The sequence below is a fragment of the Gouania willdenowi genome, chromosome 13, assembly GCF_900634775.1.
Source record: "Gouania willdenowi chromosome 13, fGouWil2.1, whole genome shotgun sequence".
Lineage (NCBI taxonomy): Eukaryota > Metazoa > Chordata > Actinopteri > Blenniiformes > Gobiesocidae > Gouania > Gouania willdenowi.
In genome coordinates this window covers 1,141,918-1,168,717 of record NC_041056.1, presented here as the reverse complement: position 1 = coordinate 1,168,717, position 26,800 = coordinate 1,141,918, and the positions used below count along the sequence as shown (strand labels likewise).

The 26,800-nt window shown below is 38.0% G+C and overlaps 1 protein-coding gene across 1 annotated transcript; it reads right to left on the bottom strand.

Annotated features, from left to right (window-relative positions):
- Positions 1 to 253: 253 nt before the first annotated feature.
- Positions 254 to 26,029, bottom strand: LOC114474343 (calpain-9-like). Its single transcript, XM_028464581.1, has 20 exons — positions 25,660 to 26,029; positions 23,445 to 23,514; positions 20,493 to 20,611; positions 20,292 to 20,425; positions 18,551 to 18,722; positions 18,353 to 18,424; positions 18,182 to 18,273; positions 15,453 to 15,527; positions 14,141 to 14,301; positions 13,051 to 13,211; positions 12,771 to 12,979; positions 12,259 to 12,301; positions 12,108 to 12,182; positions 11,970 to 12,030; positions 9,962 to 10,026; positions 9,064 to 9,132; positions 7,556 to 7,634; positions 2,218 to 2,334; positions 1,423 to 1,481; positions 254 to 534 (listed from the first exon to the last, which is right to left on the bottom strand). The coding sequence occupies exons 1-20, from the start codon at positions 25,978 to 25,980 to the stop codon at positions 508 to 510; spliced, it is 2,181 nt and encodes a 726-aa protein (XP_028320382.1). The 5' UTR covers positions 25,981 to 26,029; the 3' UTR covers positions 254 to 507.
- Between the last annotated feature and the right edge of the window lie 771 nt (positions 26,030 to 26,800).

The window sequence follows — 26,800 nt, the reverse complement described above, 5'->3', positions numbered from 1 at the left end:
ATTCTAAATTATGGAAAACAATAACGCAAAATCAGGCATTTTTAGTTGCCACAAATACACAAATTGGGCGTCACGTTCGACGCCTTTCACTCCTGGTCAGACATTTTCCTTTTTTCTTGTTCTGGTTTAATCAGTTTTTTTTTTTTTACACTATTGTAGATTTTTTGTGTTAGTGCTTTGCTTGGTTTATTTTATATAATTTATAACAACCTCAGACTTACACACATAAAAACAAACACAAACATAAGCACAGTTTCTTTTTAAAAGCTTTAATATTTCTCTCTACATTTTACAGCCAGTGATGAGCTTCTCATAAAGCAAAGAAAAACAAAAAGCGAAAGTATAAAAAAGACGAGGGAAAAAGTCGCTGCAGACGATCCTGGTGAATCATAAGCTTGACCTTTGACCTCAGACGTTTCCACTTTTAGGTCACAGAGTCCAGCCTTCAAGCTCCGCTGAGCTTTTCACTTTCACAGCGTCATGGAAACAGGTCTGTCCAATGGCGGCTCAGTTGTACATGGTCATGTGGAGCCACTGGAACCAATCAGAGGACAGGACACATTTTTAACTGCTATTAAAGACAAAAAATAAATAATAACGCAACTGCTTCTTTTCAGACAAACAAACTGTGATTTGATGCCATTTTTTGTGATCAATGCTTGGACCACACATAAGAAACTGGTGGTCCAGGGGCCAAATGTGGCCATTGGCCATAAAAATTGGAATCCAAGAAGATGGAATATGAACAGAATCCACAAAAGAACCACAAAATCACATAAAGCGACACCAAAAACACACAGAACACCAACTAAAATACATAACATGACTCCAAAATCACACAAAAATCCTAAAAAACAACAATAAAACACAACAATAAAAATACACAAAACAAGAACACTCAAAATTATTTAAACAAAAACAGAAAACAAAAAACAATAACAAAATCACAAAAAGTGAAAAATACACTAAATGACGAAAAAATTCCACCTAAACTACACAGAACCAAAAAAAAAGACACACAAAATGAACAAAAAACTAAAGCAACAAATATACAGAAAACACACAAAAAACAAAAACCCACACAATGACAAAAACACACTAAATAGCCTAATAACAAAAACACACTAAATGACAACGTAAAACACATAAAAGGGAAAAGAAATCACTTAAAAATGACAAAACGTATAAGAAATGACAACAGAAATACACAAATGTCACCATTGTTATACAATGTACTGTATAAACGACAAGAAAATTCCATTTAAAATACACAGAACGAAAGAAAGAACAACAAATATACAGAAAATACGATAGTTGTTTCCTGTGTTAAAGCTCTGATTGGTGATGATTGTAAATGCTGACATGAATGTTGATCATGTGACCTGAGTCAGTGTGCGTGTGCTGCAGGTGAAACCTACTGACCTGTTTGTAACTGACCGTCACCGTTCCCATGCCGACCATGTCAAAAGCCTGAAATTTATCTGCAAAGAAGGACAAAAAAAGATGATTAAATCTACAACTTTGATCACAGTGGGAACAAAAACATATGAAACGACATTTGTGTATTTCATGTCACTTTGTTGTCATGTTAGTTTTGTGTATGAATGAATTGAATCATTTTGTGTATTTTTGCTGTTTTGAAAATATTTTTCAACGTATTTTTGCTGTTGTTTTGTATATTTTTGATATTTTTATGTATCTTTGTTGGCTTTTTTGTGCTTTTGTGGCCCTATTTTATATTTATGAACTGATTTTGTGTATTTTTGCTTTTTTTTGTTCTCTTTCATTCTTTTGACATGTTTTTAGAGTAATGTGCATCTTCGTTTTCCTATTGAGCCTTTTCTGTACTTTTGTTATGTTTTTTTTGAGTAATTTTGTGTATTTTTGCTGCTGTTTTGCATATTTTTCTTATTTTTGTTGTCGTTTCGTTTATTTCTTTGTCATTCGTTATTTTTATATTTTTTAAATCTTTTTAGAGTAATGAGTATCTTCATTTTCCTTTGGTACATTTTTGTGTCTTTTAGTGTAAATCGCTGAGTCAGCGCAGTGAGTGTTCTGTCGATGTGCTCGACTGATTCCTTCACAATGGACGAGGAGGTCAACATAGACTGTGTCCTAGTTTATCTAAAAAGTCTAACTTTTACTAACAGAGGCTGATCATAAATAAATAATAAAAGTCACATGTCAGGTCAGAGAAACATCACTTTTATCTCTTACGTATCATACTCTCCAGTTTCATCAGCAGGTAGAGGAACCCTGGGAAACTGATGGTCATATCAGGCTCTGTGTACCTCAGACCCACCAACTGCATCACCAGGTCGTCCACTGAGATGCCTGTAACACAACAAGTACACAATAATGAGTACACAACAAGTACACAATAATGAGTACACAAAAAACACACAATAATGAGTACACAACAAACACACAATAATGAGTACACAACAAACACACAATAATGAGTACACAACAAACACAATGAGTACACAACAAGTACACAATAATGAGTACACAACAAACACACAATAATGAGTACACAACAAGTACACAATAATGAGTACACAACAAACACACAATAATGAAGACACAACAAACACACAATAATGAAGACACAACAAACACACAATAATGAGTACACAACAAACACACAATAATGAGTACACAACAAACACACAATAATGAGTACACAACAAACACACAATAATGAGTACACAAAAAACACACAATAATGAAGACACAACAAGTACACAATAATGAGTACACAACAAACACACAATAATGAGTACATAACAAACACACAATAATAAAGACACAACAAACACACAATAATGAGTACACAACAAGTACACAATAATGAGTACACAACAAACACACAATAATGAGTACACAACAAGTACACAATAATGAGTACACAACAAACACACAATAATGAGTACACAACAAACACACAATAATGAGTACACAACAAACACACAATAATGAGTACACAAAAAACACACAATAATGAAGACACAACAAGTACACAATAATGAGTACACAAAAAACACACAATAATGAAGACACAACAAGTACACAATAATGAGTACACAACAAACACACAATAATGAAGACACAACAAACACACAATAATGAAGACACAACAAACACACAATAATGAGTACACAACAAACACACAATAATGAGTACACAACAAACACACAATAATGAGTACACAACAAGTACACAATAATGAGTACACAAAAAAACACACAATAATGAAGACACAACAAGTACACAATAATGAGTACACAACAAACACACAATAATGAGTACATAACAAACACACAATAATAAAGACACAACAAACACACAATAATGAGTACACAACAAGTACACAATAATGAGTACACAACAAACACACAATAATGAGTACACAACAAGTACACAATAATGAGTACACAACAAACACACAATAATGAGTACACAACAAACACACAATAATGAGTACACAACAAACACACAATAATGAGTACACAACAAGTACACAATAATGAGTACACAAAAAACACACAATAATGAAGACACAACAAGTACACAATAATGAGTACACAACAAACACACAATAATGAAGACACAACAAACACACAATAATGAAGACACAACAAACACACAATAATGAGTACACAACAAACACACAATAATGAGTACACAACAAACACACAATAATGAGTACACAACAAACACACAATAATAAAGACACAACAAACACACAATAATAAAGACACAACAAACACACAATAATGAGTACACAACAAACACACAATAATGAGTACACAACAAACACACAATAATGAGTACACAACAAGTACACAATAATGAGTACACAACAAACACACAATAATGAAGACACAACAAACACACAATAATGAGTACACAACAAACACACAATAATGAGTACACAACAAACACACAATAATGAAGACACAACAAACACACAATAATGAGTACACAACAAGTACACAATAATGAGTACACAACAAACACACAATAATAAAGACACAACAAACACACAATAATGAAGACACAACAAACACACAATAATGAAGACACAACAAACACACAATAATGAGTACACAACAAACACACAATAATGAGTACACAACAAACACACAATAATGAGTACACAACAAACACACAATAATGAGTACACAACAAACACACAATAATTAATACACAACAAACACACAATAATGATTACACAACAAACACACAATAATGAGTACACAACAAACACACAATAATGAGTACACAACAAACACACAATAATGAGTACACAACAAACACACAATAATGAGTACACAACAAACACACAATAATGAATACACAACAAACACACAATGAGTACACAACAAACACACAATAATGAATACACAACAAACACACAATAATGAGTACACAACAAACACACAATAATGAGTACACAACAAACACACAATAATGAGTACACAACAAACACACAATAATTAATACACAACAAACACACAATAATGATTACACAACAAACACACAATAATGAGTACACAACAAACACACAATAATGAGTACACAACAAACACACAATAATGAGTACACAACAAACACACAATAATGAGTACACAACAAACACACAATAATGAATACACAACAAACACACAATGAGTACACAACAAACACACAATAATGAATACACAACAAACACACAATAATGAGTACACAACAAACACACAATAATGAGTACACAACAAACACACAATGAGTACACAACAAACACACAATAATGAGTACACAACAAACACACAATAATGAATACACAACAAACACACAATAATGAATACACAACAAACACACAATGAGTACACAACAAACACACAATAATGAATACACAACAAACACACAATGAGTACACAACAAACACACAATAATGAATACACAACAAACACACAATGAGTACACAACAAACACACAATAATGAATACACAACAAACACACAATGAGTACACAACAAACACACAATAATGAGTACACAACAAACACACAATAATGAGTACACAACAAACACACAATGAGTACACAACAAACACACAATAATGAATACACAACAAACACACAATGAGTACACAACAAACACACAATAATGAATACACAACAAACACACAATGAGTACACAACAAACACACAATAATGAATACACAACAAACACACAATGAGTACACAACAAACACACAATAATGAATACACAACAAACACACAATGAGTACACAACAAACACACAATAATGAGTACACAACAAACACACAATAATGAGTACACAACAAACACACAATGAGTACACAACAAACACACAATAATGAATACACAACAAACACACAATGAGTACACAACAAACCCAGGAGAGAGCTGTAGCCCCTCCTACTGGTCAGAATAATCTAAACACCAGCGTCACAAACACTCAATGCTCTAAAATAGGGATAGTCAATAGGTGGTTCGGGGGCCACACAATTTTAAAATTACAACAAAATACACAAAAGGACAAAAATAACAATAATCGACTACAATAATACACTAAATTTCACTAAACACCCACAGAATGACAGAAAATACAAAACATGCTGACAAGAATACACAAAATATGACAAAAAATACAAAAAATGACAGAATAACACACAAACATATGAAAAAACTAAACAAAATGACAATAGAATTATACAAGATGACAGAAAATTACTCCTTAAAACCCACATCAAACCCTTGTACTTTGTGTAATAATTGATGTGGTCCCCTATAGTACACACTGCAGTACACACTACAGTACACACTGTACTATAGCGTGTACTATAGTGTGTACTATAGCGTGTACTATAGTGTATACTATAGTGTATACTATAGTGTGTACTATAGTGTGTACTATAGCGTATACTATAGTGTGTACTATAGTGTGTACTATAGTGTGTACTATAGTGTGTACTATAGCGTATACTATAGCGTATACTATAGTGTGTACTATAGCGTGTACTATAGTGTATACTATAGTGTGTACTATAGCGTGTACTATAGTGTGTACTATAGTGTGTACTACAGTGTGTACTATAGCGTGTACTATAGTGTGTACTATAGCGTATACTATAGTGTATACTATAGTGTGTACTATAGTGTGTACTATAGCGTATACTATAGCGTATACTATAGTGTGTACTATAGCGTATACTATAGTGTATACTATAGCGTGTACTATAGTGTGTACTATAGCGTGTACTATAGTGTATACTATAGTGTGTACTATAGCGTGTACTATAGTGTGTACTATAGTGTGTACTATAGCGTGTACTATAGTGTGTACTATAGCGTGTACTATAGTGTGTACTATAGTGTGTACTACAGTGTGTACTATAGTGTGTACTATAGTGTGTACTATAGCGTGTACTATAGTGTATACTATAGTGTGTACTATAGTGTGTACTATAGTGTGTACTATAGCGTGTACTATAGTGTGTACTACAGTGTGTACTATAGTGTGTACTATAGCGTGTACTATAGTGTGCACTATAGCGTGTACTATAGTGTATACTATAGTGTGTACTATAGTGTGTACTATAGTGTATACTATAGTGTGTACTATAGCGTGTACTATAGCGTGTACTATAGCGTGTACTATAGTGTGTTTATCTATAGTGTGTACTATAGTGTGTACTATAGTGTGTACTATAGTGTGTACTAAAGTGTGTACTATAGTGTGTACTATAGTGTGTACTAGTGTGTACTATAGTGTGTACTATAGTGTGTACTATAGTGTGTACTATAGCGTGTACTATAGTGTGTACTATAGCGTATACTATAGTGTGTACTATAGTGTGTACTAGTGTGTACTATAGTGTGTACTAAAGTGTGTACTATAGTGTGTACTATAGCGTGTACTATAGCGTGTACTATAGTGTGTACTATAGCGTGTACTATAGTGTGTACTATAGCGTGTACTATAGTGTGTTTATCTATAGTGTGTACTATAGTGTGTACTATAGTGTGTACTAAAGTGTGTACTATAGTGTGTACTAGTGTGTACTATAGTGTGTACTATAGTGTGTACTATAGTGTGTACTATAGCGTGTACTATAGTGTGTTTATCTATAGTGTGTACTATAGTGTGTACTAAAGTGTGTACTATAGCGTGTACTATAGTGTGTTTATCTATAGTGTGTACTATAGTGTGTACTATAGTGTGTACTAAAGTGTGTACTATAGCGTGTACTATAGTGTGTTTATCTATAGTGTGTACTATAGTGTGTACTATAGTGTGTACTATAGTGTGTACTATAGTGTGTACTATAGTGTGTACTATAGCGTGTACTATAGTGTGTACTATAGCGTATACTATAGTGTGTACTATAGTGTGTACTAGTGTGTACTATAGTGTGTACTAAAGTGTGTACTATAGTGTGTACTAAAGTGTGTACTATAGTGTGTACTATAGTGTGTACTATAGTGTGTACTAGTGTGTACTATAGTGTGTACTATAGTGTGTACTATAGTGTGTGTGGTTGACCTGCAGCCTTCAGCGCTGGTGCCACCTCCTTGTACTCCAAGCGGTGAGTCTTGTTCTTATCAAACACCAAGAAGATGTCCTGAGGACACATGGGACAAAATAATAACATGTATAACACATTAATAACATTTACAGTGGGGCTAAAAAGTATTCAGTCAGCCACCAATTGTGTAAGTTCTCCTACTTAAAAAGATGAGAGGTCTGTAACTTTCATCATAGATAAACCTCAACGATGAGAGACAAAATGAGAATAAAATACATAAAATCACATTGTAGGATTTTTAATTAATTTATTGGTAAATCCCTCCGTAAAATAAGTAGTTGGTCATCTACAAACAGACCTGTAACTTCTTCTTTAAGAGGCTCCTCCTCCACTCGTTACCTGTATTAATGGAACCTGTTTGAACCTCAAACAGTCACACTCTAAACTCCACTAAGACCAAAGCTCTGTCAAAGGACACCAGGAACTAAAACCAGGCTGGTAGACTGGATCTACAGTAGGTAAACAGCTTGGTGTGAAGAAATCAACTATGGGAGCAATTATTAGAAAATGGAAGACATACAAGACACTGATAATCTCCCTCCATCTGGGGCTCCAAGATCTCACCCCGTGGGGTCACAATGATCACAAGGTGAACAAAAATCCCAGAACCACACGTGTCCTCCTGCTTAAGCCACTACATGTCCGTGTTGCCCAGCAACAGCCCCAAAACATCACTGCTCTAGAGGAGATCTCCATGGAGGAATGGACCAACATACCAGCAACAGTGTGTGACTTACAGGAAACGTTTGACTCTGTCATTGACAACAAAGGGTACGTTACAAAGAACTGAGATTAACTTTTGTTATTGACCAAATACTTATTTTACACCACAAATTGCAAATAGCGTAGCCACTATGAGAGCAAGAGGCCCCTCCCAGCTCGGGCCTAATAACACAATAATAACATGTAAAACACAATAATAACTTTGTTATTAACACAATAATAACATGCATAACACAATAATAACATGTAAAATACAATAATAACATGTAAAATACAATAATAACTATGTTAATAACACAATAATAACATGTAAAATACAATAATAACTATGTTAATAACACAATAATAACATGTAAAATACAATAATAACTATGTTAATAACACAATAATAACATGTAAAATACAATAATAACTGTTAATAACACAATAATAACATGTTAAATACAATAATAACTACGTTAATAACACAATAATAACATGTTAAATACAATAATAACTACGTTAATAACACAATAATAACATGTTAAATACAATAATAACTATGTTAATAACACAATAATAACATAGGTCATTACTTGTTAATGCTGTAGAATAGCAGCACATTTTGTTCTAAAAAGTTTGATTCTAATAAAAAAGCATTTAAAATGTTCAAAGATCAGAACTTTGTTAAAAATACAAGGTTGATTGTTTAATTTAAAATGGTGACATTTAACGCATGTTTGTGTTTTGGTGTGACTTTTACCGTCCACCTCCTGATTTTGTCCCACAGCAGCTGAAACTCAGGCCAGTTTAGGCGAGCGATGCCTTGACTCTACACACACACACGCACACACACGCACACACACACACACGCACGCACACGCACGCATACACACGCACACACACGCACACACACACACACACACACACACGCACACACACACGCACACACACGCACACACACACACATGCACGCACACGCACGCATACACACGCACACACACGCACGCACACGCACGCACACACACGCACGCACACACACACACACACGCACACACACGCACGCACACACGCACGCACACGCAAACGCACACACACGCACACACACGCACGCACACACACACACACACGCAAACGCACACACAGGTCAAGGACAATATACAAACACCAAGGACTTGTTGTCATTTTCTATATTTCTGTTCTAGTTTTTAGTTTTGAGTCATTTTTAGTGTATTTCTGTTGTTGCTTTGTATGTTTTTTCTGTTATATTTGTGTCTACTTACAGTCATCTTTTGTGTTTTTGGAGAAAATAAATTTGTTTTTTTTGTGCTTTCTTCTGTCATTTTGTGTATTTGTAATGTTGTTTTGTGCATTCTTTTGCTTATTTACAGTAATTTTGTGTGATTTGGGAGTCATTCTGTGTATATTTGTTGTAGTTTTGTCTCATTTTTAGTGTTTTTCACGGGTATTTTTGTAAATTTTTGTTTTTTGGGAGAAAATCATTTGTTGAAGTATTTCAGTCATTTTGTGTGTCTTTGAGTCCTTTTGTTCATTTATGGGTCGTCAGTTGACCATGACGAGGTTAAATAAGGTCACCTTTCAAAGAGACGCTTCAAACACACACACACACACACACACAGTGCTGTGGTTTTAAAGGATACATCCATGAGAACCACTAGACTCTTGCAGTGTTCCAAATCCAGGTTCTTCTCACTGCCAGCCAGCACTAAAGCACACAACACAACATGACACAACACGACACAACACAACACAACACAACACAACACAACACAACACGAGCACTGTAGTGACTTGTAAAGAAAATCAGCCACAAATATTTAGGCTACATATATAACCCTGGTTCTATGAGTAATATATGAGTGAGATGTCTCACTATGGGATCCAATCTCTGTCTGCATTCCTCAGAAGCATGATTTCAATCTGCCAATCCTGATTGGCCGGTGAAGCGCATCCATTCGCTAGGGAGGTCAGACGCGCACCATTCAAAATAAGCACCTTTTCTCCTTGTTCGAGCAAGAAGGGTAGTTTGGTGAGACATCTCACTCATATTACTCATAGAACTTTAGGTTATATACATAACCTAAAGTTCTATTTCATGATATTTCGCTCCATGGAGGACAAAGCGGAGCCAAAAATCTCTTAGGTAACAACGAGGGCATCCAGGATGTCGCTCGTTTCTTTGTCAGACAGTTTGGCCCGGTCGAGCCAGCGGGCTCATTCCAGAGCATCCTGCTCCCTCTCTGAGAGGTGCCTTAGCTTCCATCACCACGTGACAGCAGGCTGTCGAGGGAGCAGGTGAGCTGCAACAAGGGCTTCCACCAGCGGCATGCAAAGCAGTCCGAGGCTCTCCATCGCCTCACAGTCAGGGGGTGAGGCACCTGACACGGGGTTTTCATGGTGAACGGACAGGAAGGATTTGTCTCAGAGCGCCCTTCGAAAAGGGAAGCTTCTGTCCTTAGTAGCGGGACCTGGTGGTTTCAGTCACTACGACAGGCCACAGAATGGCCAGCCAAGCTGCAGCGCGTTTACACACTTCCACTGTGTCCAGGCTGGGAGGATAGGAGACGGGCGTAGAATCTTCCATTTCATCCTGGGAGGCGAAAAAGGCGGCAGGAAGCTCGCCCCGAGTTGGGGTGATGAAAGGTTAATCACGAGGACATCCTTGTGAAGCGGAGAGGGGGTCGCCAGGTCAAGCTGGGAACCCCAGCTGGAACCCTGAGCAGTCACAGTGTTCATCAGCGGAGTCTCTACTTCACCAGCCTCTACGGGGACGCCGTGAGGAGGGAAGGAGTCCTGCTCCGACAGACAAACCTGGCATGCCAGCCTCCTGTGGAGGCTCCATGCGTTGAACACGGCGCAGAGGAAGGACGGATGTGCACACGGGCCCGTAGGCACCGAGGGCAGTGGAACCAAGACAACAGCGAGGTGTGCTGAAGTCAACGCACCGGCCTTGCGGCAAGGAGTGTGTAGCGGGGCTAACACCGGAGTGAAAGAGCCGCTGGGAACCAAAATGCGCCGAAGCAGCAGCATTGGAAGGAGCCGTTAGTCGGGACTGAGGCCCAGAATGAATGGTTCACGACCTTTCGGCAGTGAAGGACAGCACCTATCAAACAAAGCAAGGTAAGAGCTGTGTTTTTTCCATTTCTCGGCCTGTTGTGGACTAGAGCAGGCACTAGTTCTGCCAGCGTCTGTCGGCTAGAAAAGGAATCTGCCTGTGGACAGTAAAATTGGCAAAACATAAAAACGTGAGATAGCTGATGTTTGAATGGTGCGTGTCTGTCTGTGAAGGAGGTAGGTGCTCCCTAGCGGACAGACGCACTTCACTGGCCAATCAGGATTGGCAGATTGAAATAATGTTTCTGAGGAATGCAGACAGAGGTTGCATCCCATAGTGAGACATCTCACGAAATATTATGAAATTTAAGTATATTTAATGTAAATTAAATAAAACAATCAAATGAAATAAATAAATAGATAAACAGATGAAAAGGGAAAAGAATAAATAGACAAAATTAATTAAAAGGATAAATAAACAGATAAAAAAAAATGTATAAATAAACATATTAAATTAAAAAGGAATAATAAAAAAAATTATTTAAAAAGTAATGAAATAAATGTACTAATACACACACACACACACACACTCACCTCCTCCCTGTATGGCCTCAGTCAGGAGTCTGTGGAGATGAACTGGTTTACAGTATCCTTTCTGAGAGAAACAATAGAGGAGTCAGTGTGTGTGTGTGTGTGTGTGTGTGTGTGTGTGTGTGTGTATGCTAAGCTCACCTTACTGCAGTGCTTCTTAAAAAGCAGTTTAACAGATTTAGACGACGGAAGAACAGCCTGATGAGGAAAGGACAGCTGAGGAAGAAACAGAGAGACACTGAGGGATGGATGGAGGGATGGATGGATGAACTGATGGATGTAGTCAGCTGACCTCTTTTGCTGAGAGGCGTCGTGGAGATGGTTTCTGAGATGGCCTAGAAACACAAAGACACAAACACGTCATTTTACAATGTTCTGAGGATCACATGATTAACATTTAGATTAATGATCAGAACATTAAGAGGTTTTCTTTTTGTACATTTTTGTTTCATGTTGTGTATTTCTAGTCGTTTTGAGTGTTTTTGGAGTAATTTTGTGTATTGTTTTACTTTATTGTATTTTTTTTAGTTTTGTATATTTTTCTCCAATTTTGTATATTTATTTTCTCATTTTGTGTATTTCCATAGTCTTTTTTGCTGTTTTGTGTAGTTTTCTGTCCTTTTGTATATTTTTCTCTAATTTTTTTGTATTTTTTTAGCCATGTGTTGAGTAATTCTGTGTATTTTTGTTCTCTTTTTGTGTATTTTGAGGTTTGTAGGCCACGTTTGGATGCTCAGAGTGTTCAGTGGGGCTTTGGGGCTGGAAGTGCAAGGAGAACATGGAACCTCCACACTGGTGACTCACATGGCGGCGTTGCCCTGCCCCGTCAGCACGCGCAGCAGGAACGCCCCCTGCTGGTCGGGCTCAGCCGTGGACGGGATGATGATGTAGCGTCCCGGGGGCAGAAAACCACGGAGAACCACCTCCCTACGAGACGAGTACTGACGGGTGTAGAGCAGTGGGTGGAGCTTACCCAGCTCGTCAGCTGACAGGTATGTGTTGGTGGGATGGGCCTGGAGGGTCAGGGAATCACTCAGTATAAACCAGTGTGTGTGTGTGTGTGTGTGTGTGTGTGTGTACTCACACTGTAAACGTGCAGTGCGATGGCGAGGTCGTTGCTGTTTCTTTTTCGTTGGTGTTTCTGCATCAGAGCCAGAACAAAGGAGCAGGTTTCCTTTGATCCTTCAGGCCCGTCGTCCACCTTAGACAGAACGAAGAAGAACTGCGGATTCTTCCAGAACTGACCTGTGACGTGATAGGGCCACATTTAGCACATGCACCTCACGCTGCCACCAGGGGGCGAGCACAACCAGCAAGATGGGGTTAAAATGTCTATTTTTGCATCGTTTTGACTAGAATAATGACCAATCTAAGCATTAACACAGGAAACAACAAATAATTAGTGTGATTTTGGTTGTTGTTCTGTAAATTTGTCTGATTTGTTGTTTTATGAATTTTTGTTGTGGTTTTGTGTGTTTTTGAAATAATTTTGTGTATTTCTGTTGTTGTTTCGTGTGTTTTTCTCTCATTTGGCATGTTTTTGTTGTTTTATGCACTTTCGTTGTTGCATTGTGTGTTTTTGGAATATTTTATTTTTGTATTCTGATGTTGCTTTGTGTGTTTTTGTCATTGTATTTTGTGTTCCTGGGCTAATTTCTTGTATTTTTTAAATGCTTTGTGTTTTTGTATATTTTTCTGTCCTTCTGTGTATTTTTGAATAAATTTTGTTTATTTCTAAAAAAAAATTTGTCTATTTTTGTTTTTCTCTCATTTCTTGTGTTTTTGTCATTTTATGCATTTTTATTGTTGCTTTCTGTGTTATTGGAGTATTTTTATTCTTGTATTCTGATGTCGCTCTGTGTGTTTTTGATGTTTTCAGTGTTTTTGTTGTCATTTCAATCCAAATAAATATACAACATTTCAGAAAAATACACGAAATTACAACAAAAATACACAAATAGACCATTAAAATACAATAAAGACTACAGAAAAACAGAGAATATTACATCACAGGTATAAAAAGATGACAAACTCCTTTGTTGTTTCTTGTGTTATTGCTCTGATTGTTCATTATTCTAATGCTAACATGAACTTTGATCATGTGACCCTCAGATCACAGTTGTGTGTCCTTGCTGTGATACTAGTTGTGTACCTCTGGTCTGAGTTGCTGGTACCTGCTTGCACTGGTCCTCCTGCTGAGATGGATGGAACCCAGTTTCCATGGTGTGTGATGCAGCTCAAGGGAACAATGCTGGATCCCGTTTCACCGACCGACTCCGTCAGGTAACAAACCTCCATCATCTCAAAGTATTGACGGAAGTCCGCCACCGACATCCTGAGGATTCGCAGCACATGTGACTGATGTGTTTTTAATCCAGAAACTATACGTACATAAAGTAAAGTAACGTGTGGCGTTCCCCAAGGCTCTGCTCTAGGACCTCAACTGTTCTACAAAGACCATCTTCATGTTGGTGAAGCTTTGCAGACAACATATTTACCTTTAAATATCTAAAGGGGAGATTATGGACTCAGAGGAATAACATTTTTTAGTCTATGAAATTCAATCTAAAACTCTTTTTGTTGCTATTCTTTAAAGGTGCAGTCCGCAACTCTCAGATTCCTCTCTCCCCCTCCCTCCCCGCTGCTCTCTTGCCCTGCCTCCAAACTTTCCAAAGTTCCTCCCTCAGAGGAGCTAACAAGCTAACGTTAGACAGACAGGAACATCACAATAATATAACATGGTCTGTTAAAAGCATATTACTTCAGCGCTTCTCTCTATGTGTACACACCTCAGCAGCAGCCGCAACAACACAGTGTCACTTACAGCAGCCACACGTAGGCTGCTGCGCACACATGAACAACACATGAACTACAGAGTTCTAGTGTAACAATTACAAATCAATCATAATGTAAATCAAGCAGCAGTAATTACCTTTCAAGCAGAAAAGTTACTAATTCCATCTTCTACTCCTCCAGACCATACACTGTAAAAAAGATGGTGCTCTCACTCTGGGAAAGGGGCGGGGCCTGTGAGCAACAGCTGTCAGACAGCCCATCAAACACAATCCTGGCACTGATTGGTTCTTTTTGCTTGGTCGCGGTGCATTCTGACAATCTGCCAAAGGCTGCAGGAGCAGCAGGGGGCGGGGCTCAATGAACCTGTTTTTTTTCACATAAACTACACGTTTGATGTAAAGCTGTCCTTACATGGTGACAGCTTTAGCTAACATGACAAAAAAGTAACTTTTATAAGAGTTGCAGACTGCACCTTTAAGTTTTAGGTGTTTTTTTTTAAATGTAATAAAAAGAGCTCAAGAAAAAAGAAAATAAGAAAAAAAAAAAAAAAAAAAAGAAAAAAAAAATAATAAATAAATAAAATAAAAAAAACGCTCAGTGAGGATGGCCTTGTGATATACCGGTGAGCTGTGATAGGCTGATGGCCTGTTTTTAAAAAAAATGTATTTAATGGGCTCAACCCAAACTCACCAGAACTCGCCCTCATTCCGGCGAACCCTGCCCAGTCTCCTCTGCTCCTCTGGGCTCACCTTGTTCCACTCTGGACTGGAGACAGAAGGAGAACTTCCTGTCAGTGGGCGGGGCTTGAGAGGGAGGATGTGTGTGCGTGCGTGTGCGTGCGTGTGCGTGCGTGTGTGTGTGTGTGGTTGCTGATCTTCACATCATGTCACATTCTATCAAAAGTGCTCCAGAGGAAGGAAAAGCAGAGAACCAGAGACAATGGCACAATATTCTTTCAGATCAGTCATGGGAAGAGGGAAGTCCTTACATTCATGACACAAAAGGACTTAAAAATACACAAAATGACCCAAAAATGCATAAAAGGACAGAGAAATTAACTTAAGGACTTCAAAAACACAAAAAATTACAGAATAATACACAAAAAACAACAAAAAGACACCCAAAACCAAGAACATCAGAAACACAGAAAAATGACTAAAAAACACACAAAAAAGTAAAAAGAAATACAGAAAATACTTCAAAAACACAAAAAATGAGTGAACAGGACAAGAAATATACACAAAATTACTCCACAACAAAAATGACTAAAAAAACACACAATACACAAAACGACACCAAAAATGTACTAAGTACATCCAAAAACACACAAAATGACAAAACACACAAAAACTAAACAAAAATAGAAAGATTACTACAAAAACACAAAAAGTTATAGAAAAATGCACAGAATTACTCCAAAAAAACACAAGACAACTACAGGAAGATATAAAATAACACAAAACAGAAAAAAGCTGTACAAAAGGTCAACAAAAATATTTTTAAAAACACAAAAAAAGATCAACATAAAAACAAAAATGACTCCAAAGACCAAAAATGATAACAAAATATAAAAACTTGTGTTAAAGCTCAGGTTGGTCATTATTCTAAATGCTGATATGTTGATAATGTCAGATTATTAAAAAAACAACATAAAGATGTGCATAGGACACGCCCCCACAGACCTGAGGCTTTTCTTTGTCTTTATGATTTCTATAAACACTGAGGTCATTGTGTTTACATTCTAATGGTTTTATTCATGCTCTGCTTTAGGAACAATAACATAAATCACTTTTATTGAGCCTTTTTGGCCTTAATAACAACATTTTCTCTCCTTTTCTGTGTAAATATAGGTGAGGAAGTAGAAAGACAGGTTGTATATTTACCAGTGTTGGGAACGTTACTTTAAAAAAGTCATTAGTTATAGTTACTCACTACTTGTTCCAAAAAGTAACTGAATTACTCTATAATAAAAGTAACTCATTACCAAGTAAAGTAACTGTGTTACTGTTAAAAAAAAAGATGCCAAAGAATTCATATTTTTTAGATGTGTGTGTCATTGTGAGGTGTTTCATTAAATATGAGTTGTTTACAACAGATGTGGACAAAGTCTTCACTCCTGGATATAATGAACACTTCACATGTACGTTCATGTCTTTGACCATAATTAATATAAAGTAGTGTTTGTATCGTTACCTTAAAAATGACAACTTTTCATCAGATTGTTCCACGCTCACCATCTCTGCTGAGTCATCACATCTGTAGTGTGTGTGTGTGTGTGTGTGTGTGTGTGTGTGTGTGCGTGTGTGTGTGTGCGTGTGTGGTGTGTGTGTGTGCGTGTGTGCACGCGCTGACACGTGTGTAAAAACACTAGCTCTGATTGGCTACCATGGAACATGACGCCGCCTTAGCCAATCCTAATCGCTCACCTTGTTTTTAACCCGCCTCCTCACTACAGCTGAGTATGAATCCAGGGATGTTTTCAGATCAGTTTATTCAATCAATACATGTAACGCACCACATTTAACGTTCAGTAACGATAACGGCGTTGTAACGGCAGAAAAAGTAATTAGATTAACCCGTTACTGAAAAACAAAAAAACGCCGTTATTTTAAACACCGTTATTCCAAACACTGATATTTACTGATGTATAAACTTCACTGGCTGATCCAGATCAACATGTGCTCACATATTGATCTGGAATTGATGTAAACAAAGGCAGAAAGTCTGAGTCTGGCTTTGATTGGCTTCTATTTGTACGTTGGTTTGAAGAATCTGCTTTAGTTTTCTGTAAATCCACATAAAGTCAGTTCTTCATATGTCAGACTCTCTGATATCACAAATACAATGAAACGTCCCGTTACACAAGGAGGTTAGTATTGTTGTTCTGTACTCCTTTTTATGAACACATCTGTTGCAACAACAACACATTTCCAGCAAAATGCATTAAGATTTTTACTAAAATTGGTCACAAAATATAAAGAATTTTGAAGTGGGGACATTGTGTAGCAGCTGCTCCTGGTTGTCGTTGTGTATGAAAGTGGAGCGTTAGCGACGTTGTGTTTGTTTGTAAAATGACAGTTTTCTTTCAGTTCCTATCCAAACTATTGTCAGACTCTGTGCTCGTATTGCTTTCCTTCCCATCAAAGGGAAACCATATTTGGTTTGTGCATTTTAGTTCATTTTGCATGTTTTAGAGTCATTCTGTGTATTTTGCTTTCATTTTGTGCTTTTTAAAAAATTTGATTTGTGTATTTTATTTCATTTAGCGTGGTTTTAGTCATTTTGTGCACATTTTCTTGGTTTTGGAGTAATTTTATGTATTTTCCTTTGTGTAGTCTGGGTAGGAACCACAGCCCCGCCCCTCCTAACCTAAAGCCTAAAGCCTGACAAACACGTGGTTGGTGTGTAGTGCTACGAACCCTTTCAGGTCACTCCAGGGCCCCTCCCACTCCGTGTTGCCCCAGGGGTTGAGAATCCTCACTAAATACTCTGACCCGTAGGTTGTCGCCACCTGATGGAAGAAGAAAAGGAAAAGGCTGAAGTCTCAGTGATTATTTCTTGGTGTTTCGTGTGTGCGTGGGGACTGTTACCTTCTCCACTGCAGTCAGAGAGTAAGCGTGTCGGTACATGATCCCCATCACGTTCCTTTCCTCCAGAGAACCCTGAGGACACAACAAATCCACCAAAGCCGCCCATGGTCAGGGGTGTGTGGTGTAAAGGGCAAAGCTAATGACTGGTTCCCATTGACTCAGGTATTAAAAACATGGCTGGACACGCCCTCCCTCTACCTGACAGTTAGCACAGTTGATTAGCGCTCCTTTAGCTAGCAGATTTCTGAGGAATGACGGCATGTCAGTGGGCATGGCGGAGATCTTCAACACCTCTGTCACGCCACCTGTCATGTCCACCATGGCTTCATGAGGGAGGCCCATATCCAGGGCCCGGTAGCCCCCCTTCATCCTGGGACAGAGAGGAGAGCAGGGACAAAAGGCTAATTCAGTTTCAGGGTCATAGGTAGAGTCGACTACTGTCATTAATTTGACATTTTATGTGCTTCATAGAATGAATGTAAACGTGATGGTTAGTAATGCTAACGTTAGCCACACTGGGAGATGCATTAGGGTCATTCCATGTCATTTCAACACATTTTCAGGACATCCCACACAATTGTTCCTCTATAATTCAATAAGCACATTGTAAAATTCTAGTTTTTTTTAAATTTGGCCTATTTAGTGAGGGGGAGCATGTGGCAATTTTTCTTCTATTTTCCATTTCCAAAGCATGGATGTGATTTCTGCAATTTATGAAAATCAGAATGTTTTTGGAAAAACAATTCAAACAAAGTTACACTGGGATTTCTCTGAGATACAGCAGAGATACAATTTCCAGAAAACCAATAGTATATTTTTGAAATTAAAATTCCACACATACATTTTAGTGGTTGAAATTAATTCCTTAAATTATGAAGAACCAATGCATATCTGTAACTAATGATTAGTGATGTGAACAGTCTATGTTCATAGCTCTAAGCTGATCACATTACAGGGAGCTGAGACATATGCTAAGTAGTTTACTGTAAACATGTTCCAGACCCAAACACACACTGACTATTTAGAGGAGCTGACATGTCCACCAGATAGGCTGTATAGCAGATCTATGTCTATATTCTGAGAGAGTAGGTGGAGTTTATTACTATACCATATTTACCTTTCTATGTGATGGAGTTACAGATGTTATGGCCATTTTTATATTCATCATCATATCGTCAAATGTATGTTCATGTGTACAATTTGTCATGTTTTAATACATGATGACTCCATTACTCTTTACACTTTTGAACAGCTGAATCATGATTAAACAGTACAGATCGTATTGTACTCAGTGCAGCACAGAGTCTCTGCTCACATGCAGATATACACGAACGCACACACTATCAAGGACAGATAAGAGTGGCGCCAAATCTTCCTCATAATATAAACGTCTTCATCATCCTCAAATGTTTCCACTGTTGCATCTGACTCCCCCCTTCTCCTCTGCCTCAGGGTGGAACTTCTTATGTTATCTATATAAAAGCTTAAGCTGTGAAACGGTCAGGGGGAGCGGCTCGATCATCGGACGTCCGCCAGGACGGTCACTAATTTTTGTTTCACTTTGTTCCATCTTTGTCCTTTTTTTTTTTATTTAGTTTTAGAATAAACTTTTTTATAAAATCATCAATGCTCCGACTGGACTCCATCATTCAACCAGAGCAATAAATCATGTCTCCAAATGAGGTCAACCGCAAATTCTGCCGTAACACAGACATATTGGAAGATGCAAGTGGTGAAAAGGGTTCAAAGTGTCAATATTGGAACATTTAGTTTAAACTGGCAAATAATGGGCGTGACAAATGGTGAATGTGTTTAAATTGGTAAAAATAAGCACTAAATATTTTGAAAAGAGGTTAAAAGTGTCAATAAAGAAAGGGTTTATAAGTGCTGAAAATGTGCAGAAAAGACATTTAATGAGAGTAAAGTAGAGCCCACTCACTTGGCGTAGGCCTTTTCCAGCAGAGCGCTCCAGAACTCGTGTTTCTGTGGTGAGCTGAGGTAGATCAGCCCGTTGTCCTCCGTGGGTAAAAGGTCATCGATACGAACCTCCTCCCACTGACCGTACTGCCAGAACTGCACAGGGGGCGGGCATTAAATGTGATATTTAAAAGTGAATTTTCCTGAAACAGTTTTCACACACCCTGAAGATGAAGCTGCCGTTGTATCCGTCCTTGAAGGTTTGCTCCAGAGGAACCACCTTCTTCAGCAGAGATCGGTGGATGGAGAGGGACGCAATGGCAGAAAGCAGCCAGCAGTCGTCTGTAGTAGAGGTGATATCAGCAGATATCAACTAATCATCATTTTTACTCTTTTTCTGCAACTACACCAAACTCACCAGATTTCAACCTATTTTCATCACTTTTTCTTGCCATATTTTTGCTCCTTTTCATGTATTTTTGCTACATTTCTCTCATTTCTGACACTTCATCACATTTTTTCCACATGGTGGTGTCTTTTCACCATAATTCATGCTTATTTTTTTCCAATTTGGCCACATTCACAACTTGTCATGTCCAGTATTTGCCAGTTTAAACTAATTGTTTCAACTTTTTAAATTAAATTACCCTGTTTCTGGGGTGGGATTAGTGCACAAAATGAGACGATGCGCCTTTTTCTCCTGCTTCTTTTCTTTGTTCTGCATCTTTCTTGAAATACAGTTAATTATATAAAATACAGTGTGTAGTGTTTTAATTTGGAAAAAGAATAATATTTAAAACGATTCAAAAATTTATTTTTAAAACATTCCAGGAAACCCCACATGGGGTCACAACCCCAAGGTTGAAAAACCCTGCTTTAACCAGCGTGAGATTCATGAACGGAAATCTCACAGACATTAATTTGAGCAGCTAATCACTGGTCCTGCTCTAACATGAAGTCGACTGGTTTTCCCGTCAGCAGCAGAAACATGACTGAGCATGTGTGACTCACATTAAATCACATTAAACCTGGCAACGCAGCAACGATACAGAGTAGCTCCTAAACGGTGACGTACACGTTTATACGTGCATAGGTCACATGGTCTCACCTAATAGACTGTTTATAGAACGTTTACAGCAATGTTTATCTGTTTAATACAGGGACAGGAAACTGGGGACCCTAGGTCTAATTTTGTGTGGCCCCTAAAATAAACGTACAAAATGATTTCAAAAAACATTATGAAAGACAATTAAATGAGAAAAAAATACACAAACTTACACCCAAAATACACACGTCTAAAATACACAAAATGTATTGAGAAAAAATAATTCTGTCACAAAATGACAGAAGAATAAGAAGATAATCCAAAAATATACAAAACACCAACTAAAATACACAAAACGACAATGAAACTACACAAATTGACTTGCACAACACACAAACCAGCAACCAAACTACGCAAATTTAATCCAGACGTACAAAACAATAACAAAAATACACCGAACGACAACAAAAACACACACACAATTATGCAAAATATTAAGGCCAGTGTTGCCGGATTTTCCTGCATTTTATGAGATTTTGAGTTTTAAACACACTTTTCGGGCAGGGAATCATCTGCTGTATCTGGCAACATGGGTTGACAACAATAAATGTCAGCGTCAGACAGTACATTATATTATATATATATATATATATACACTGTGTGACATGTTAGTGCTGTTGTGTTGTCATGTGCATCAATGCAAAAAAGATCATGATGATTATCATGTACACGTGCACACCTCCAGTGCAGAGCGTGCACGCTCATCACACACTGAATAAGATCCTCTGCAGTCGGGCTCGTCTGCGTTATTATAGCTTATGTCATTTCTGTAATTATAGAAAATTACAGTTAAATATTTTAACCGCTCCTTGAAACATGTCACATGACTGACTTCACTCCAAACATATTATTACTAGCACACATTACACACACCTGGGTACTGTTCACCCCCTACACATCTGTAAACACAAACTTAATCCTAAAGGGGGTGTACTATAAATCTAGATGAACTCTTATCTCGCTAACTTCAGGATTTAATCAGTGTGTGCTGGACTACGAAGCTCACTGGAGCTTAATCACTATGGTAACTAATGCTACACAGCTAACCTGGTTGTGACCAGGTTTTTCTCTGGCTTGGATGTTAGCGAGTCCTAAAGCCCCGCCTCCTGACCAATCAGATCTCTTAGAAAATGACCTGCCCATTGTTAGATGATCCTGGTTGATGCAGATCTAACAGCTGAGTTTATAAAGAAGATTATTAATTATGAATTAATCATTTCATGCACAGACGGGTGAAGTCATTAATTCATTCATTCATACGTTATAGTGAGGCTGACATCATCATCATCAGGAACATACTACAGTAAACAATGTGTTCTCATCCCAATGTGTGATAAATAGATCTACATGAATAGAAACACGTGTGTGCTGTAATAAAGTTTAACTGCAGAGCGCTGTCTGTTTATCATCTAATAGATTAAAATCATAAATAATCTCACACTTTTACACATTAACAGTATCAGCAGCTTCCTGTCTGAGTTCTATCATTCCTGTCTTTTCTGTAACAACAGGGTTGTTTTTGGTCTGAATTATGGATTTTAATTATTTATCATTTTAAACTTCATCAACCTGGTCAGTACCAAGATATGAAGTGGATCAGATCTGATCGAGTATAAAAGCTCCGCCTCCTGCTTCACTGTCATCATGGATTTATATTAATTATATTTATTTAAAATCATAATCTGTTCATTCATTCATTGTAAAGACGCTCAGTCTAACAGTTCTCTCCATTGATTGGTCAGATGCTGCATTCTCCGCCTCTTTCATGTGCACGAGCACGTAGCGAGGCTGTAATAAATTAGCGTGTTGTGATCATAGGTGATGACGTTGGTAGTACAGTCTGTCTGACAGGGAACGTTTGGTTAGTTAAAGCCAGCTAACGTAGATTAATCTAATCTAGATTAGTAACATAGAGCCAAAATGTCTCAAAATAAACCTTTACCTTTAATGTATATGAACGTGTCCTGCTTTTAAAACATCCTCACAGGTCAGATCTATCAGTCATCACAAAGGTGATGCAGCATCTTCTCATGTCTGATCTGATCTGATCTAATCTGATCTGTCACTCACTGAGTTTTCCCTGACGGACGTCCAGTCTCGTCGCTCCATCCACGATGAACTGTGGCGACGCACAGAGTTCCTGTAGAACACACAGAGGTAGAGAACATGGTACATTTTATCAGAAACGTGATCGGATCTGAGGGTCACATGATCAACATTCATGTGATCATGTGACAAGATGAGAAACGTTCTCATCTTGTCTGCACTACTACATGTATGTATGGTTGGCAAAATGACAATAAAGCTCGATTTGATTTGGTGGTCATCTACGTGCACAGCCACAGTGAACTGGTTAGACTGGTTAGTATAAGCATGGCTCTGTCTCTGTGCACATGCAGACATGATCTGTTCCTTTGTTTACTGTTGTCTTTGGCTTATTTCCTGATTCTGTCAGGACAAGGACACGCCCCCTTTAGGTTACCTATGTTATGTAGGCTCCGCCTCTGTCTCCTGTGCTGTTACTCTCACTTTTGTTCATGTTTCTAAGGTTGAATATCACCTTTAGTTTAACCCTCATCAGTGTTAGCATGTTTACAGGATTGGCTTTAGTGAACAAACAGAGCAGCCATCTTTAAACGTTATGATACCAACAGCCAATAGGGTGACATTTCACATTAGCTCTATGTTAGCAACGTTAGTAAATAAATAAACAATATCAGACATGGGAAACTGTGGCCCTCAGTCTATTTCTGTGCAGCCCTAACACCAAATACACAAAAATTGTTGTAAAAACATACAAAACAACAAGAATAAAAGAAAATAAAGAAAATCACAAATAACTCCAAAATCACATAAAACAACCAACAAACCAAACAATATGACTTTAAACACATAAAATGACAACAAAAATACACAAAGTGACTCCTTTCCTAAAAGCGTAACATTGTCCAAAATGCCTCCACTGGAGATAAGAGGCTCCGCCCAACTCAGGTAAACACACGTGTCCTGATACTTTATTCTGTTTATATTATTGTAATCTTTGTGTGTGTGTGTGTGTGTGTGTGTGTGTGTGTGTGTGTGTGTGTGTGAACACACTGAGCCTGGAGCTTCTCTCGGAGAAGGCAAACAAGGCGAGAGATCCCATAATGCACCACTGGCACTCAGCCAGTGTTTGTACTCTCTGTAAGGGGGCGGAGCAGAAATCATATATGCAAATTTACAAAGATAATGGATCTTAATCCAGGTAAATTAATGTTTGATAGTGACACGCCTACATGTTTCAGTGACACTGACATTTCTGCATCTAGATGATTTGCATCTCCACCAACCTACTCAGTCTGTTTGTGTGGAATTTGCATGTTCTCTGATGTTCTCAGGTGTGTGTGTGTGTGTGTGTGTGTGTGTGTGTGTGTGTGTGTGTTGTCGTCTCCCTCTGAGTGTAACCAAAGTCTGGTCCTGGAGAGCTTCTGTCCTGCACGTTTTAGATTCACTACAGCTGATTGTACAACATGCAGAACAGGAGCTCTCCAGGACTGAGCTGGGATAGAGGTGAGCAGAAGTCATTAATAATACATGTGATATAACAGGACTCACATCACGTGCACACATCATTTGATTGAAATTGGACATAAAAGAGGAGTTAAATGAAATGAATTGATAATTATCCAACCTTATTATTAGTCCTTTCTGTTTGTTTTAACAGTAACTATGAGTTAGAAGATGAGTTTGAAACATTTTCCTGTTCAACGAGTCAGACACTAAAATTGTCCAGGTCACACATTTACAGTAAGAACTACAGGTGGGAAAATATCAATTCACATTCATCACTTTATTTTCTGACCCACGGGGTCTGCTGGTGCCTATCTCCAGCTCTCATTGGGCATTAGGATGGGTACACCCTGGACAGGGCAAAACACACACTTAATAACTTCAAACATACACAGCATAAAACATAACAATCCTAAAACTATAAAAACAACCAAAGATAACAATAAAAACATGAAACATAACAATCCTAAAATGAATAAATATTTAAAAGCTCATTTGAAAAGATGGGTCGTGAGCCTGTGACGTTCTCTGTGTCCTTGAGATGATTTACTGTATATCAGTAGTTAACTGCTTAATACAGTGTACTGCTGTTGGTACACGAACCCCAGGTTGGGGATCCCCTTTCTAGCTCTTAATATTTTTATTATCCATCTTCATACCCGCTTATTCCCGTTTATCAGGGTCGCGGGGGTCTGCCGGTGCCAAATTATTACTATTATTATTAATAATATTTTACCTTTGGTCGCTTCCACTGGACCCCGGAGCTCATCTCCAGCTCCCCCAGAGGGAAGTGGTAGTCCACGAACAGCCCGTCCCGGCCCCTCGTGGTCACGTCCCCGGTCTCTGGAGGCAAGTCTCCGTCCATCAGTTCCGACAACCAGCGGCGGGACTGGGAGCCCAGCAGCTCGTCAGAGCACACCGAGTCCGAGTCCACGTTCAGGTCCAGGTCCAGGTCCAGGTCCAGGTCCTCCAGCGGAGAGGTCAGAGACCCCTCAGAGGAGGGCACGCTCAGCTGCGTCATCACGTCCACGACCCCGGTGCACTTTAACAGCGACATGTTTGTGTATCCGTCTGTAACCGACCGTCTACGAGCCCGCCACGCCCGCTGCTCAGGTAAGGCCAGGTCACGTGACAGCGAAGCAGGTAAACACGGACTGAGGGCGTGGTCTGCTACAGCTTAGTTTAAAATCAGCTTTTTCGGCTTCATTTGAATAAAATTAGTGAAATAAATAAAGCAGTTTTTCAAACTAAAAAACTGTTACCAAAATAAAAGCATGTGTCCGGAAGTTTTACATTAAAAAATCTTTGTAACAAGTACATTTTCTTGACTGTGGAATAAAATAATCAATGTTTAGTGTTTATTTTCAACATGTGTGGAAACCCTGAAGTGACTCATCATAAATTGCAGGAACAATGTTGTCCTCCATCTGCACCGTAATTGTATAAAATATATAAATAAATAAATATATTAAAGTGTTTAAGTTAGACTGCAAAGTGCATTATTGGCGTTCTGACGTCATCTGCTGTTCACCACTGGTTTTGTGTCTATTGCCAATGTGTGTGAGTAATAAAATACAATTAAAAACCCTTTGTACACATTATTTAAATCTTTTGGTTTTAACACTAAAAAATACCCATGTTAAAAAATTTAAAACTATTTAAAAACAATGAACCTTTTACTGGTGAATAAGTTCCATTTATTTGTAATTTTTGCTGTTTTGCCATGTCAAAAAATAAAACAGTCACTGCTATTATTGTGAAAAGGTTAAACGGGTAGTTATGGTTTAGATGTTGCACGTGAAACGAGTAAAAACTCTCCTCCAGTCAGTAAAACGATGACACACCCGTGTTATGTCAACACCAGAAACATGTGATGT